Below are 15,852 nucleotides of genomic sequence, written 5' to 3'. Positions count from 1 at the left end.
TAGTGCCCCATTTGTATTGCCCCAAAATAAAGACCTTGCTATTCATGTCGAGTTCCTCCATCGAACAGAATTTAAAGGAGAAGTGTAAGGATTTAGATAAGACTCCGCTTCTTAGGGTCAGGGGCTGCTTGCTTTTACATTCAATCTCTGCAGAAGTTCTTACCTTGAGTTACATACGATCTTCACAGCTCTGTGTTCTTCTTACAGTCAGTCTGGTTGAGACCTCCAGATTGTACTGTATTATACCTACCAGGTCATAGCAACTAGTAGGGGCCCTCACACAAGCACGAGAAGATGTGCCAGCCACTAAGCAGTGAAATTCAGTTCGGTACTTCAGAAACTCCTCTGCCAGTACACTCTCATTCAAGTTCACATCCTCTGGCCTTTCCCACGTCTCTAGTCCAAAAGACTAGACTTTGAGCAGTACAGGTGAATTATAAACTCAGCTCATAGAAGGAGAAGCAGCTAGTTCCTTTGTGCTGCGAGGCCCCGGTGACACCTAATGTGGTCACTCACTGACGGGGCGTCCTCCAGGGACCGCCAGTTGGCTGGCTCCGTAATTCTTTAGTAACTGTAGATTTACATTGCGGGTGCCGCATGATGGGGTACAGTCCGAGTCTGTTACTACAGACAAAACAAGGTCGTCATATAACTAGCCCCTGTTTGGCCCCTTGGGTCACCTTGCCACCTAGGTCAGCAGCTGTCTGACAGGTGAGTAGTTGATGTTTCTCAACGCGATGTGAGTCACTTGTTTGCTCTCCCCAGCTGAGTGGTTTCTCCAGTTGTTCCCGATCCAGGTTCAAACAGGTAGCTCGTTTCCTAGATCATGGGAGTCCTTTTCAAGGGGAAGTAACTTGAACAAACTGCATAGACATAGGATTTGATACACGACTTGTGTAGTGTGGTGTAAGCGTTGAGTCGCTCGGTAAAATGTTACTCAAATCCTTACCTATTATATCAGCTTGAAAAGTAAGGTGGATTCCCTTGAGTCGAAATAGATGACATTTGTGCAGTAGAGCTCATAGGCTCATAAATGGAGACAGAATAATGTTCTATTTGAAATATTTAAATTTAGGTTAAAATTAGAATGCAGACGCTTGATTTTTAACTTGGAAACTAATGATGTCAGTGACACAGATGACGTTCTGAGCTCCCTGGAACCTGAGGGCACGATAGCCCTGATGCTCTGGGTACCTGTCTGGGTACAGTCGTGCCGTACGCAGTGCTCATTGGTTCCAGACACAGGAAACCAAGCTGGTTGCGGGAAGTGAAAACTACACACAGCAGCCGGTCCCTGACGTGACATCCTTGTTTTTTAGTATGATCTAAAAACTGAAACAGCACCTCTTGTGGTGGTGGTTTCTACCACGGGCACCGGAGACCCACCCGACACAGCCCACAAGTTCGTGAAAGAAATACAGGACAAGACGCTGCCGATTGATTTCTTGGCGCACCTGCGATATGGCTTGTTGGGTATGTGCTGTAACTTGCTCTTAATGTACTCCATTATTACTGCCTTTAATTCTGGCGTCTGAATGTATCTTTCAAAACCATGACTTGTAATTGTATGGATGTTGGGCTTTTTGGTTTTTTATATAAATACATATGTGATATTTAAGTGTACATGATGTGCTTTGTTCTATGGCTGCCTCCCCAGTCTCCCCCACCCCCAGCAGCTCTGCAGAGCCCCTGAGTCATGTTCTTAACCAGGGGCGCACATTAGAATCAACCAGGAAACGCTCTCAGAGTACTGGTGCCCGGCCCCACCCCGAACCCGCTGGAAACACCCTGACGGAGCAACCCTGCATGCTCTTTTATTGTTGCTGTTTTCACAACACTCCCAAGTGGACCTCCCATCTCCCTAAGAACCATTCCCATAGGAGGCTGGTTTCCAGTCCTGGCCTCACACTGGCATTGACTGGAGGAGGTTTCGTTAAATCCCGGGACCTGGGCCCACTCCAGTGATTCTGACGCGGTTGTTCTGGTAGCAGTATTTTTAAAAGCTCTCAGGGTAAGAAACTCTGGCCGAGGCCTCTGTGAAGTGGAGAGTAAAACATTAGGATAAAGACTCAGAAGGACCAGCTCAGCAAGATACGATACCAGGCAGGGAATTCAGGGCCCATTTTCCTGGTTTGTGGTGGGATTGTTCATGCTTTAGAGTTATTTTGGGGCAAGGGTATCCAGCAAGGATGGAGTGTGCTGGTAAGTAACTGACTAGAAATTTGAAATTATGACCCTGGCCGAGGTCGGTCGTATAGAACATATTTAAGAGAATATTTTGGAGTATGTACTTTTTTTAAATTCAAGTTTTTCTAAAACTTTATTTTGAAAAGCGAACATGTATATGTTACTGTAAATTTTCTCAGACCATTATTAAAAGGGAAAGACTAAAGCCCATCCAAGAATTCTGGTCAGTCTTTTAGGCCCATGGACGGATCCACCCACCAATTGCTCAGCCTGTTCTCGTTAGGAGAGTATATGGAGGTGATGAAATACTAAGGAGTTGAAGCTTTTAATTTTACATTTTCAACCAAGTATGAAAATGTTAGTCCACTTTCGTACCAGGGAACATAGAATCTATCCTTAATTTGTCCAACAGAAACATAGCAAGGGGCTGTCGCTGTTGCAGATGTGCCTGTGTCCCCAGACTTGGGGTCAGTGAGCCCATAGAGGACCAGCAGGTAGGAAGCATTTCCGGTTAGCAGGCCATGTGGCCTCTGCACCAGCTACGTGCTCAGCTCAGCTCTGCTCTGGGCACTTGAAGCTGCCGGAATAGGAACAAATGTGTTTGGCTGTGTGCCAACAAAACGTGATTTACAAAGACAGACAGCAGATGTATTTGGCCCATAGGCTGTGTGCAGACCCTTGCACTACATCAGAAAAGTTTGTAACAGACAGGTTTTTTTATACCTATCTAATCCTTGTTTTAAGATTTCCATATTTTTTACACAGATCTATGGAAACAAAAATGTGAAATATATTTCTGTTAAAGGTAGTCGACAAGTATGTTGTTTCAGTATGTCAGATACTTTTGCTTTGTAAAATATAAGAACATTATCTCATATTTAGTATTACTCAAGGAAAAAGTAAGAAAATATGGAGCTACACCTACCTTATTTCCTGTTCTGTCAATGGGGTGTTTTAGGTACTTATCTGCCTTTCTGTCTTAAAGTTCCGAGCTTCTTGCGCGCTGATAACCTGTGTGGGCTCTCTAGGTCTGGGTGACTCAGAATACACGTACTTCTGTAATGGGGGGAAGGTAATCGACACGCGGCTTGAGGAGCTTGGTGCGCGGCGTTTCTATGGCACTGGACACGCGGACGACTGCGTGGGGTAAGGCACTGCACTTCTCTGTTACTCCAGTGAGCCTGTCTGTGTGTATGTCCTGAGAGTCAGCAGGTTGATAAAAGTTGTTGATTGAGCCCTGAAACTGCCATCTGGAAAGTCCTCTTTTAGGTTCAGTGTTTTTAGCTCTAGGACCCATGATCAGCCAGAGCTTGGTGGACCTGTTCCACTGAGGTTTTCAAGTGCCTCATCCTTCTCAGTATCTGCTCATGGAAGAAAGTGGAGAAGGTACCCCAGTACAGTCACGTAAAGTGTAACTTTATCTTAAAGTGTGCAGGTATCTATGAAAATGCACATTTTCTTTAGGAATTAGGGAACATGTGTGCGCCTCCCTCAGCTGTGCACACGGGGTGACTGCTTAGGGCCCTGTACCTGCCCGGTGCCGGCAGGCCACTGTCACTGATGGAGAGTGCAGACGGGCCTTCACAGCACACAGCACGCTGCATCCCTGGGCTCCCTCCCCTTACAGCTCAGTGGCCCTTTGCTACCATGCCTGCCAGAAGTGTACATTTTATTTTAATTACTATTATTCTTGTTTTTACAATTCAGTGTTTCCCACTATGTGTCCCCTTTCCAAACCTCTTAGTGTGTTTATTCAGAGATCTTACAGATGCTGTCCCACCGCCTACTCTGTCATTTAGCCGTTACGTATTTTCGCCAGATAACAGCACACCCATCTGACGTGTTTTTACTGGGTACATGCATTAAACACATCTCACTAGATCTTTGTGAATACTGACAAATTCAGCAAATAATGACTAATGCTTTTCTGCTTGTTACTACCTGGCAGGAGTGTGTTGGCAACCCTTCTGTTCCACTTAACCCCCTCCGTGCCCACTCTTTGCGTAACATTTTCTGCAGCAGTGATGGTGGATCTTTTCCGTATCCCCAGAGCTTGTCTTTGATGGTGAGAAAGCTCTACCACATTTCCTTGCAGGTTACCTTTTAGTTTTGTCCCTTTATATTGGGTTCTTTCCTTTTCTTCCAGAACCTCATTGGCATTACTTTTTTATTGTGTAGTGTGAGCTATTCAGTTGCTGACTCCTCATAAAACACATTAGACCCATCAGTTCATCCATTTTACGCCTCTTCAGAGGCTTTCAGTTTCTCTGTTCATTTATTTGGTGTTAAAATTATTGGGTTTATTAGGTGTTAAAATTTTTGAATGTTCATTTCTGCAGCCTGCATCTCTTAAATTTTCAACCTAACAAACTTACTTGAATTTTCCCTTTTCTAAAATTTAAATATTTTCTAGAAGACATTCTGGCTTAATATACCACCACGCTGAGGGGATAAGAGTGCAGATTGGAGTCCAAATACTACCCGGGTTCAAAACCTTGAGCCCTCACTTACTGAATGAGACCTTGGCCAGATTACTTCAGCTTTGTGTGCCTAGGTCCTTCCCTCCCTCTGTGAAACGGTGAATACTATTAGTATGTATTGTGGAAGGTTCTGGAGAGGCTCACGTGCCTTCATACGGTTGTCCTCTTAGAACAGAGCCTGCCATGTGGTGAGCACTCAGTAACATTAGGTCTCTCTCTCGGTATCGTCTTCCTACTTCTGAGTTGTGAGAATGGCTTTTTCAATGTAGTTGTCATTGTTGAGCCCGTAATTTCATACACTTGCTTTTCCAAAGGCTCCTGCTGTGCTGTGTAACCAGATGTTGAACTACGTACTAGCTGGGCTCCTGGGAACGAAGACAGTGGAATTGTAGCCAGAGTCGTTGTAATCAGAGGTCTCACTGTGCCGCCTCCTCAGAGTTGCTTAGCTTTATGAGCTGGAATGTAATTCTGCCTCCTCTGAGTTGTGATTCACAGACAAAGGTGTATCCCCAGGGTCCTGACGCAGTGTCTCCATTCGCTCTGCGTATACTTCTCTGTTCAGGGAAGGTGGGGCTATGGTGGAGTCGTCATCCTGTGTTAGTGGTGAGGAGACCCGCACATTTCACATGTACTTAGAATAATTCAGCTTTCCCAGAGTGATTGCTTTTTTCCCATGGCCAGCCTCCCTGGAAATTTCCCAGAAAATTTGTTCAGAACCGATAGAAGGTTTGAACTATTAGAAGCTTAATCTGGAGTGATTTCCTGGTGGTCCTTTAATATGTAGGACAAAAAGATCAGTAAATTTGGCTAGGCAGAAAACTGTTACATTTGGTTACTGTCACTAGCATTTGTGATATTAACGTAGACTTGGATTTGGGCTAAATTCTGTGAGCCTCATCAGAATTTAACATGCTTGTTTAAAATTACACCTCCTGAAAAGAAGATTACCAGCTATCTTAGGAAATGAAGAGGAATCACATTCCTATCGCCTAATACTAAAATGCCTCTGTTCTTTAACTTTTATGCACGTGCATATTTTTTACAGCTCATTTGATGAAATCAGAATAACATCCTGCTTTTTTAACTTAGTCATTCATAAGTAATTCTTCTGTTCTGAGTCGTCTTCATGTTTAATGGTTTTGACAGTTGCATAGCATTCTGCCAAATGGACAGACACTGCCATTACCTGTCGTTATGTATTGAAATGGAGAACTCAGGCATTTGTCTCTTTTTTCCTTTTTTATTACAACGATCCAGTTTAGAACTTGTGGTTGAGCCTTGGATTGATGGACTTTGGGCTGCCCTTGCGAAGCATTTTGAGTCAAGTAGAAGAGAAGAGATGAATGGAACTCTCGCCACAGCCCCTAATGCTTCCCGGAGGACAGACCCTGTGAAACCGGAATCAGGACACATTGAATCACAAATTGAACTTCTCAGATTAGATGATTCAGGAAGAAAGGATTCTGCGGTTTTGGAACAAAATGTAGCCAACGGAGGTCAATCGAGTGCTTTAGTTGCAGACACTGAGTCCTCACTCACCCATTCAGTCCCCCCACTTTCTCACGCCTCTCTGAACATCCCCGCTTTACCACCGGAGTATTTACAGGTGCACCTGCAGGAGGCCCTGGGCCAGGTAAGCAGCCTTACTTCCTGCTTCATGCTATGTACTGTCTCACCAGGAGTGTGGGTTTTGCTTTGGTTTTTAATTGCATTACAGCAGAGGTCAACAGACTGGGCTTCTGGCCAAATGTGTTCCGCCACCTGTTTTATAAATAAAGTTTTATTGGAACACAGCCGTGCCCATCGGTGCACAGCTTGTCTGTGGCTCCTGCACTGCAGTGAGAGTTGAGTAGTCTCCGGAGGCCTGCCCCCCCATCCCCTGCCTTACAGAAGTGCTCCCATTATTACATTCCTTCTGTCTTGGAAGAAGTCAATTGTGAAGAGCCCAGGTTTTCCATTGTCTTAGAGATGACCTTCCTGGTTTCTTATGGTAGATGAGAGTCAGTCAGGCTGTTACCTCAGCAGCTAACCCTGAAGGACCCATTTAGAACAAAATCTCCTTTCCAGTGTGGTTTTTTGGTATCTTGGATGCTCCACTTTGGGGATTGTTTTGTTTCTTGATAATTGTCCTATGGACCTGTTTTTGTCTATAGTACTAAGTCTTTTTCTCTACCTAGAGTATTTTTCCTGTTATTACATAAAGGACTTAAAAGTTGTCTGTACATTTTTGGGCTTGAGTGGGATAACAGCTAACTTCTCCCCACGCCCACCCGTCCGTGGTACCCTGAAAGTTCTTCATTGTGCTGAGGGTACATGGTCAGGGCAGCCCATCTTCTAACGTGGCCCAAGCCCTCTCTCTCTAGAGTGGCCAATGGGAGATCCACTGGGCTTTCTGGCATAAACCACACCCTCAAAGCAGCAGTCATGATTTCTAGTTTCTTTCCTTTTTAATAACGAAAGACTGAGACATTTGAGAAACAAACAATTTAAGTACAACTTTGTAATATATTAGAACTGTTTGCAAATACCTGGTAGGATAGCAATTTTTAACATATTTTTTGTGTCTTCCTAAAGTATTCAAATAAACAAGTGTGTTTATGTAAACAACTGTGGGTTATTGATTTTGGACTTACACTTCGTTATTCTGTGAATTGTTTAAGTGAGGTAATTATAGTCAGTAGGTTTTAGGTCTGGGAACTAAAAGGACCTGACCTTGCACTGAAAGATGGGTTGTGCTGGAAATCTCCCTAAGCATGCAGGAAGCACTCTCGGTGCACAGGCGACTTTAGGACATTGATGCCTCGGCCCGTGGGCACAGTGCACAGACGTGGTACAGAGCCCCTGTCTGCACGCTGCAAGGATGGAGGCCTGTGACAGAGGGTGGCAGGTCACCTCAGCAGGAGGAAGGGCTGCTAAGAGCGGTCCTCTTACGGTGGGTGGCGTCAGGTGGCTTGAGTTAGTAATGCAGTTAAAAGATTTCTTAAATCTCAGCTGTTTGTGGAGAACTTGTATAAACCTGCTCAGAGGATACACTAGAGGGTAAGGGATGGGAAAGTGCCTGGCCTGAGGTCGTGCTCTGGAGTCATCACCTTGGGGAGCTGGCGTGGCGGGGGCAGGACTGGCCGTGGGGAAGCGGCGCTGCGGCCAGTCTCGGCAAAGACCCCTCGGCCAGCCCCGCTCCAGTGCCGCACGGCCACCTCCAGCGCCACGGCTTCTCGGGCTTCTCGTGGGCTGCACGGCGCCGAGCGCCAGCCCTCGGTCCTGCTGCAGCGCCCCTCCTGCTCTGGGCCTGCTCAGCTGGCTGCCTTTCGCTCACTTGTCGGGGTCGCAGCAGGAGGTCCTGGTGCGGCACGTGCTGGGCCTGACCCTCGAGAGGCCTCGCAGGTGTTTGGCTTCTCTGGGTGAGGGAGGTATGAGGTGCGACAGTGGATCCTTTCCTTGGGGGCTGGGGGTCCTGGCCTGCACCAGACTGTTGGACTCCCCAGAGTCGCTGTACACGGCAGGCCCTTCAGCCTGCTCGGGCAGGGGCCTTACCGGAGACTCCAGCATACCAGCACTTCTTGCTCATTCGTCTCGTGACACAGTGGCATTGAGGTAGTGGGCCAGTGATGTCTTCCCAGTGTCCAGATGGCCCCCCTTTATTCAGTCTCAGAACAGCAGGCAGGAGCATTACCGCAGACTCGGGCAGAATTCTAAATGTCTGCCGTTGTCTGGTCCAAATGAAACGAGCATGTCTGGTGCTCTTCAGGGGTGGAGATGGGAAAGAGCTTGATGGCTCAGTCGCTGTCCACGGGCCCCGTGCCTGAGGCCACGCTGACCTGCTCTGTCAAAGCAAACCGTCCGCACCGAGGCCACAGCTGGGGCTGCTGCTCCATTCGGTTTCTGGTGGTTCAGTGTCATCCTCCCAGGATCCATCTGGGTTTTGCAGGGGCCAGACGGGTGAACTAGACGGAGATACGATGGAAACCATCCGTGTCCTTTAGATGCTTATGGATAATCAATATCTGCCATTCCTCACAGGCTGCTAGGTTGTTTTTTATTTTTTATCTTGGTGAGGAGAGAGGTCGGCATTACATTCTGAAGCTCCCTGTTGTCCTTCCCCACTATGATAACCCAGTGTGGGATTGTGCCACCTACCACGTGACCACAGCAGGGTCCTGGGCCGCAGTGGACTCTGGGAGCCAGACTCGGGCCAGGACTCCCCTGCCTGCCCCCGCAGTCCTCACTCTGATGACCGGGTCACGGCGTCCACTGGGATCCTCTGCCAGCCCCTCAGCTCTCCCGGGGTCCCCTTGGCCCAGTGCACACGTACGTTGGGCGAGGACTGGCAGAAGCGTCCCTGAGTGCAGCTCCTGTGGTGTGGCCGGGACCTCCTGCGGGGCTGCCCTACAGTCGGTGGGCTGCGTCCAGAAACAGCAAGGCTCCTGGAGTGTTTCCTGGGCAGCTGCCTGCCGCTTCCTGCTCGTGACCTGTCAGCATCTCATCGTGAGGATTGAGTGTCTTCCTGTTGGCGTGTCCTGACACTGTTCTCAGCCATCCCCCTGCTTCTGGGAGTCAGGCCCCGGCAGCCCCTTGATGTCGCTCCCGACGATCATTAGCCCGCCTGGCTGCGTGGTCCGTGCCCGACCTCCCTGTGTTCTGTGGGGCCCTGTCTGGCACACTGACTCGACCAGGGGGCAGCCTGGCGTCCTCAGGGATGCCGGTGCCCTCAGCAGCAGTGCTGGCCTTGGCAGTGGTGTGTGTCTGGCGGCTCCAGAGCGCGTTGTCATCTGGGGGGTGTGGGCTCCCCAGAGCTCTGTCCCCTGGACTAGCCCCCCTTCTCGGAGCCTTTTAATCCCGCCTTCAGTGCTGGCCACGCAGCTCTTGCTGTTTCTGCCTCAGTGGAGGCTCTCGCTTTGTCTTTCCTCTGGTAGCTGTACTGTTGGCATGTTCCTATCTGGAGCCTGTTGCCGGGGTGTTAATGCCTGTGTCCGAGAAGAGTGTCCCAGTTAGAAATACTCCTGTATCTGAGTTTGTGCTCTGCCCGCCTTGGCCCAGCACGTCAGCCTTCTGTCGTGTGTGTACTTTGTCCACTTCCTTCAGCACAGAGTCTTAACAATAGCCCTCCGATTCCGGGGTTCGCCTTCAAAGTTGTCTTGAGTTGGGGCAAAGGGCTTTGTAGTCATTCATTAGTCACTGGACGTGGGCTGCCTCTGAAAGGAGCTGTGACCTGGGCAGGGTGATTCTCAGAGGGACCGAGAGCTCACTGCGGGCAGTCTGGGCGGGTCCCAGTGCCCCACATGTTAATACGAGGCTCTCACCCCAGACCCCCTTCCCAGCTTTCCCATATAAGTACGTAGCTGAAAATAATTCACCAGTGTTTTCTAAAGGTGAGTCTCCTTTTTTAATAGAACTTAGGAGCATCACGGTGGGAAAGGCCTGGGGCTAGCACCGAACTGGGTCTCTGCGGTTTCCAGGACCTGTGCTCATATCAGTGCTGCTGGCACGTGTGGCCTGTTGATCTTAAATAAATGAAAAGTAACCGAAATTAGGGATTCGGTTCCTTAATCACACTAGCCGTATGTCACATACTCAGTGGGCCCTGTGGCTGGTGGCTCCTGCGTTGGCCCCTGCAGGTACGGGACATCCCGTCATGAGCTCTCTGTTGAACAGCACTGCCTGTGATTGGGGGTTCTCGTGGCCATCCATACACACACCTTCCAACCTTAAACATCCATCATGTCCGTCAGAATCTCCTTCCTGAACTGCATGCGTATACTATTTCCTCCTGCATAGCTTATTAGGAAGATAGACGTCTATGTGGAAATGCAGGGAGCTGATATGTTTAGTCTGTATCTCCGAAATTCTAATGTCTCATATACAGGGGGGTTAAAATATGGATGAGCTTCTCTTCTGAAAGCTTGAGAAGCATAATGTCTGTAGTCACCTACCTTAGAAAAGAATGCTTAATGTCCAGGGAGGTGTGTGAGACTATAGATCTTACCTGGTCACTCAGTGACCTTTTGCTAAGTGTACCTGAAAATTGCATTTACTGTTTTATCGTCTTTGTTTCTCAAGGAGGAAAGCCAAGCGTCTGTGACTTCACTGGGTCCCGTGTTTCAAGTTCCAATTTCAAAGGCAGTTCAGCTGACTACGAATGATGCCGTAAAGACCACGCTTCTGGTCGAGTTGGACATTTCGGTAAGTTACAGAATGCATTTCCCAGCACAGCTGTTGTCTAGACACGCAGAGACCCGTGTGGGGGTTGTAGTCTCACAGGGAGAGCAAGTCTCCGACAGGACATCTGGCCTTTTATTCTGGGCCTGTCACTCTCCCCACCTCTCACCTGTGTTCTTTCACTTGGGACGGGCGGTGGGTGTGTGGGGGGGTGACTGAAATGAGGACTGACTCGGAGGGGATTCAGCATGAGAGAATTGTGTTGCTGGCTTACTCAGCCATGAACGAATCGTGGAACCACAACAGCATTTTGCACAGAAAAAGGAAGGTCTTAACCTGCAGGCATCCAGCCAGTTGGAGATGGAGCTCAGACTAGACAGGCATCAGAAGAGCTGATTTTTCAGAGCGCTGGCGCGCATTCCTTTGAGAATCGACAATATCGCAGGCCCCCTTGCCAGAGAAAGGATTCTGTCAGCATTTCTTATCCATTTTCAGGGAGCGCCATGTACTGCTTCTCTGAACTCCATCCACGAGCCCCTCCCCAGCCCTGCCCCCGTTCCATTGACCTCAGGTTAAGAAACTGGTCATCCTGAAACCTCAGTGCTTGAGTACCTCTTCAAGGTCGTGTAGCTCAGCCCTGTATTTTGATGACGGTCCTGAGAAGTTCAGTGGCTTGCGATTTCAGAAAAGTCAGGGCGCATCAAGGCTGCTTGTATAGATTTCATTGAACTTGGAAAAAAAAGAAATATGACAGGCATCAAAGCTAGATGGTTTTGCTTACACACTGTTGAGTAGTTCCATGTTTCTTTTGAATGTTTTAATCCATATTGTTAAATGCTCTGTAGACACGAAAGCATTTTAGTTTTCATTCTGCAGTTCTACACTGTTGTCCTAGAGAGGCAAGGGTTGGCCAGTTGGTGGGTGCAGTGCGTTTCCCTCACAGGCTAGGAATGTGTGTGTGGTCAGAGGCCCCCCACTTCTCTGGTCTGTGTTCTGCACCTCTAAAGGGACACGCTGTCGGGAGTGCCTTTGCTCACAGCCAGGACCAAGCCAGGTGGTATGACAGTCTCTGCTCATTAAGGAAACAGCAGTGCCCTCTCCCACCCCTATTCCTCCCCAAAGGAGAGGAAGTTGAAAACCAGTGCTGCGGCTAGCACCACCTCAATGTTGTGGGCGTGTGTGTTCGTAGGAGGGAGGTTTGCGTGGAACACTGCTGACTGACGTCCTTACTCTGGCAAGTGAGGCGGGTCTTCGTTTCCAGTCTGTAAATACTCAATGATACAAAGCAAAACATGGGATTACTACGGAAGTTCATTTTTAACATAACTTATAAAAGGATGTCTGTTCAGCTAGTTGGGCTTGTTAGATTTTTGCAATTAGAATGATTTTGTTTGTAATTCATGTATTTAAATAGTCATATAATAAAAACTGATTTTGTTACCCACAGCTGAAACCCTTTACTTCATACGGAATGTTTTTGTTTCCTGTTCTTCTTTAGGAAACGGAGTTTACCTATCAGCCAGGAGATTCCTTCAACGTGGTCTGTCCCAACAGCGAGTCTGAGGTACAGAGCCTGCTCCAAAGACTGCAACTCGCAGACCAAAGGGAACACCGTGTCCTCGTGAGAATTAAGGCAGACACCAAGAAGAAAGGTAAGTCCTTGATGTACTTCTGAGGGTGTCCTTGGCAGCAAAGCAGAGGTAAGAAATGCGGCGCCCACCCCCCCCCCCAGCCTCCCGTTCAGCATCGGGGGTCCCTCAGTGTCAGGTCCCTGTCGGGGCTCAGACAGGCAGAGGCTGGTGTTAAGTGGTCTCGCGGCCTTCACAGCAGTCAGTGAGATGATGATGGGTTTTACGTTTGTTGGATACTTATCTACATGAAAAGGGAGTGTAACTGGTTTGGAGAAGCAGCTTGTTTAGTTGGGCTGATTTGTTGGTTTGCTTTTTGGAATTAGTGTTACGTTGTTTCTAAGTTCATGTATTAAAATGTCATACGATGAGAACTTCTTTATGATATGAGCCGTTTTGGAAAGGTATTTTCCTGTTATGTTTATCCTAGCATAGTATTGCTTATTTAATATAAATAATTGTTTTTTCCAGAATTAAAGGAAGTTAGTTTTTTAGTTATTTGCTGAGTCTTGAACCTGAGCTCAGTTATAGAATTTTTAATGAGAGTCCTGCAGTGCTAATGGCCCACAGCCTTTGTTGGCTTTTTGTTCTTTGGTTTGGGATAATTTTCCTTTCATTTGTTTGCCATGCCTAGATTTGGTTGCTATGGCAAATATAATATGCTGTTGAAATTATAATTCTTTTATTTTTTTGTAAGATGCGTTTTTCTGCTCTATTTTTGGGGGGGAAATTTTTTGACTGAATAAACATTGCCACAAATCATATTGCAATTTGATAGCACTATAATATAAAGTATTACCGTTACTGTGTTTTTAAGAGTGCAAAATATTTTATTGTTTATTTTCTGTGTCATGAATGCCTTCCTGTCTACCTGAAAAGGAGCAACCTTGCCCCAGCATATCCCTGAGAAGTGTTCTCTCCAATTCATTCTTACCTGGTGCCTTGAAATACGAGCAATTCCTAAAAAGGTATTTTTCTTTCTTTGGGTAACTGTTTACAAATATGCTTTGCTCTGTATTGGATTTACTAAATAGGTCTGCTTATTTGCCCTTTGAAGTCTTAGAAAATATGGTCTTCACAGCATGTTTTCAAAATTAGTTCCCAAGGGTTTGTGGTGTCTTTATAATTGTCATAGACACGCATTTTTATGTTGTGTTTATATTGAAATTTTATGTTTACTATTGAAATGAGATTTCTTAAATAGCACTTTTTTTAGTCTTGCTTGATGTAGCGCATTAAATAGTGACAAAAGGGATGCAGATGACCTGGTTACCCAGCTGCACACTGACTCTTGCTCTTTAACGAATGGCAGGAAACTTATGAGAATGTAGACTTCCCCCTCCTACTTGCCACCTGTTTATTGTTGTTAAGCTTCCTGTTGTGTAAAACTTCACAATTATTGTTAAGTCAGAATTCTTCAAGAAAAATTGAAGGGCTTTCGTAGGCTATGGTGATGTTTCGAGGAATTTGGTGTAGAGCGATCAATCCACTAGATGTCAGTATTATGCCAGGAGCGTTATTTAAAAAACAAACTTGTAAGGGTGTCTTCTAACCATGTCCCTCAAGTGGATGTTAATGGGTAAAACTCCCAACCTGTGCTTCGCCAAGCGTGGGTTGCCAGTGAGCATAAATAGTGCTAAGATTACGCCACCTTCCACCGTGCCATTTTTTTCTTTTATTAATGTGTTTATTGTATTTGTCCCCTTTGGGAAGCAAACTGGTTTAGAGAGATGCTCAGTCATAGATATAATATGAGCAATTTTGGTATTCACTGTGATGAGATCTTTTTGATTAAATTCAATAAATTCGGAATTTTAGTTCAATTCTACCATTTTTTAAATTTCATAAAGTATAGATATAAAAATATTTTTCCTTAATACAAAAGTAATATGCTCACTAAAAATTCCAGACACAAAAATAAATAATTCAGGAAGTGATAGACCTTTATAATCAAACTTTTATAATGCTTGAATTTTGTTTTGTTAAAAAAACAAAGCAAAATAAAAAGCAAACGAGGTCCTATAGTCTATGTACTGTTCTGTAACATGCCTTTTCACTTAAAAAGAAATCAATAGTGTGTATGTCCTAACAGGGAAATATATTGCAGATATTTTTAACAGATTGTGTGGACACAGCATAATTAAGTTGTTGATTTAATCATTGACGGTTGTTTCTAGTTATTCACTATTAAATAAAACAAGATGAACATTCTTACACTGTATTCATGTTTTCATACCTGTTTGAAATAGTTTTAAACAAATTCCTTGGCATAGAATTGCTACTTTAAAAATACTTGCATTTTAAATTTTAGTAATGTTTGTCAGCTTGTTCTCTACAAACGGTGCAGTATTTCCTATTTTTTTACCATAAAGTTGCTGTAATTCTAATGTGAAAAATCTTAAAGGGTTCATAGTTGCCACTATTTTACTGTAATTTAGGAAACTGTGCTGACTTGGGAAAGTGATGCAGTGTGATTGGTAAACTTACATGACCACAGAGCCACGCAGTCAGCGTGTTCGTTCATTCCACGCCTGTCCGAGCACCTGTTCTGGGTCCGATACCGAGAGAAGGCCACGCCGTGTGTTAGTGTCTGGGTAGCTGAGGCAGGACTTCTGGGCTAAGCCATTGGGAACCCGTGACCCCTGCAGAGCCACTGAGTCCAGGCCACAGTGTCTGAGCTATGGGATAAAACGTGGCAGCGCCGAGTAGCGTTTCTGACAGCGCGTGAAGCAGCTTACTTGCTGGAGTGCTTCGTTCCTGAAGCACCTTGGGTAACAAGAACCGTGCCTGCCATAGAATGGATAAGCGTGGCATTCCTGGAGACCCAGAATCATTAGCAAGCTTGGTCTTCGGTCCACAAACTTGGACTTGGTTCAGTCTTTGAGACGTGGGATTCAGTACTTTGTTTTGCTTTATTTGTTCACGTCCTCCTCTTTCTGCGGTGAATCTGAGGGGGGCTGTTGTTCTGGCCCTCCTGTCCCTGCAGCCTTCTGTCCCAGGTCCACATTTCTCTTCACCCATATTGAACGGCACGTGGTCCCCAAGTTTTGCCTGCTCCTGTGCCGTCACGTGGCCATGCCATCTGGTCAGCCATTGTTCACTTCCTGTGTTTCGTGGGGCCACCTTCGGCGCAGGCGTGCATGCTGGGCAGCCCCTCACGTCCTGCGTGTGCCCCCGTCGGGGTGGCTAGCATTTGCACACTAGTTACTCCTTGCACAGCTCGCACTGGCCTGTGCACCCTGACAGGCTCGGCGTGTCATCTTGTTCCCAGTGCCTCACCCGCCCAGCGCCTGTCACGTAGAAGGCACTTAGCAGTTGTCAGATGAATGCAGAGATCTGTGTTGTCGTTCATTGTCAGTTAGGACAAGGCCAGCATGGTGCCCTGAGCCAGTGTTCACTTA

At 46.5% G+C, this 15,852-nt stretch overlaps 1 protein-coding gene across 2 annotated transcripts in view; it reads left to right on the top strand.

Moving 5' to 3' along the window:
- MTRR (5-methyltetrahydrofolate-homocysteine methyltransferase reductase) overlaps positions 1-15,852 on the top strand; it is a 51,264-nt gene that overhangs the window by 2,091 nt on the left and 33,321 nt on the right. For both annotated transcript variants that reach the window (XM_074329096.1, XM_074329095.1), the window contains exons 3-8: positions 1,320-1,473; positions 3,216-3,333; positions 5,925-6,300; positions 10,725-10,847; positions 12,322-12,475; positions 13,331-13,419. In XM_074329096.1, coding sequence (XP_074185197.1) covers positions 1,320-1,473; positions 3,216-3,333; positions 5,925-6,300; positions 10,725-10,847; positions 12,322-12,475; positions 13,331-13,419 — 1,014 coding nt within the window. The remainder of the gene's footprint in view (positions 1-1,319; positions 1,474-3,215; positions 3,334-5,924; positions 6,301-10,724; positions 10,848-12,321; positions 12,476-13,330; positions 13,420-15,852) is intronic.

This window comes from Rhinolophus sinicus, linkage group LG03 (genome assembly GCF_036562045.2).
Source record: "Rhinolophus sinicus isolate RSC01 linkage group LG03, ASM3656204v1, whole genome shotgun sequence".
Taxonomy (NCBI): Eukaryota; Metazoa; Chordata; class Mammalia; order Chiroptera; family Rhinolophidae; genus Rhinolophus; species Rhinolophus sinicus.
Note: the sequence above shows the minus strand (reverse complement) of the source record. Positions and strands in the feature narration are given on the sequence as shown.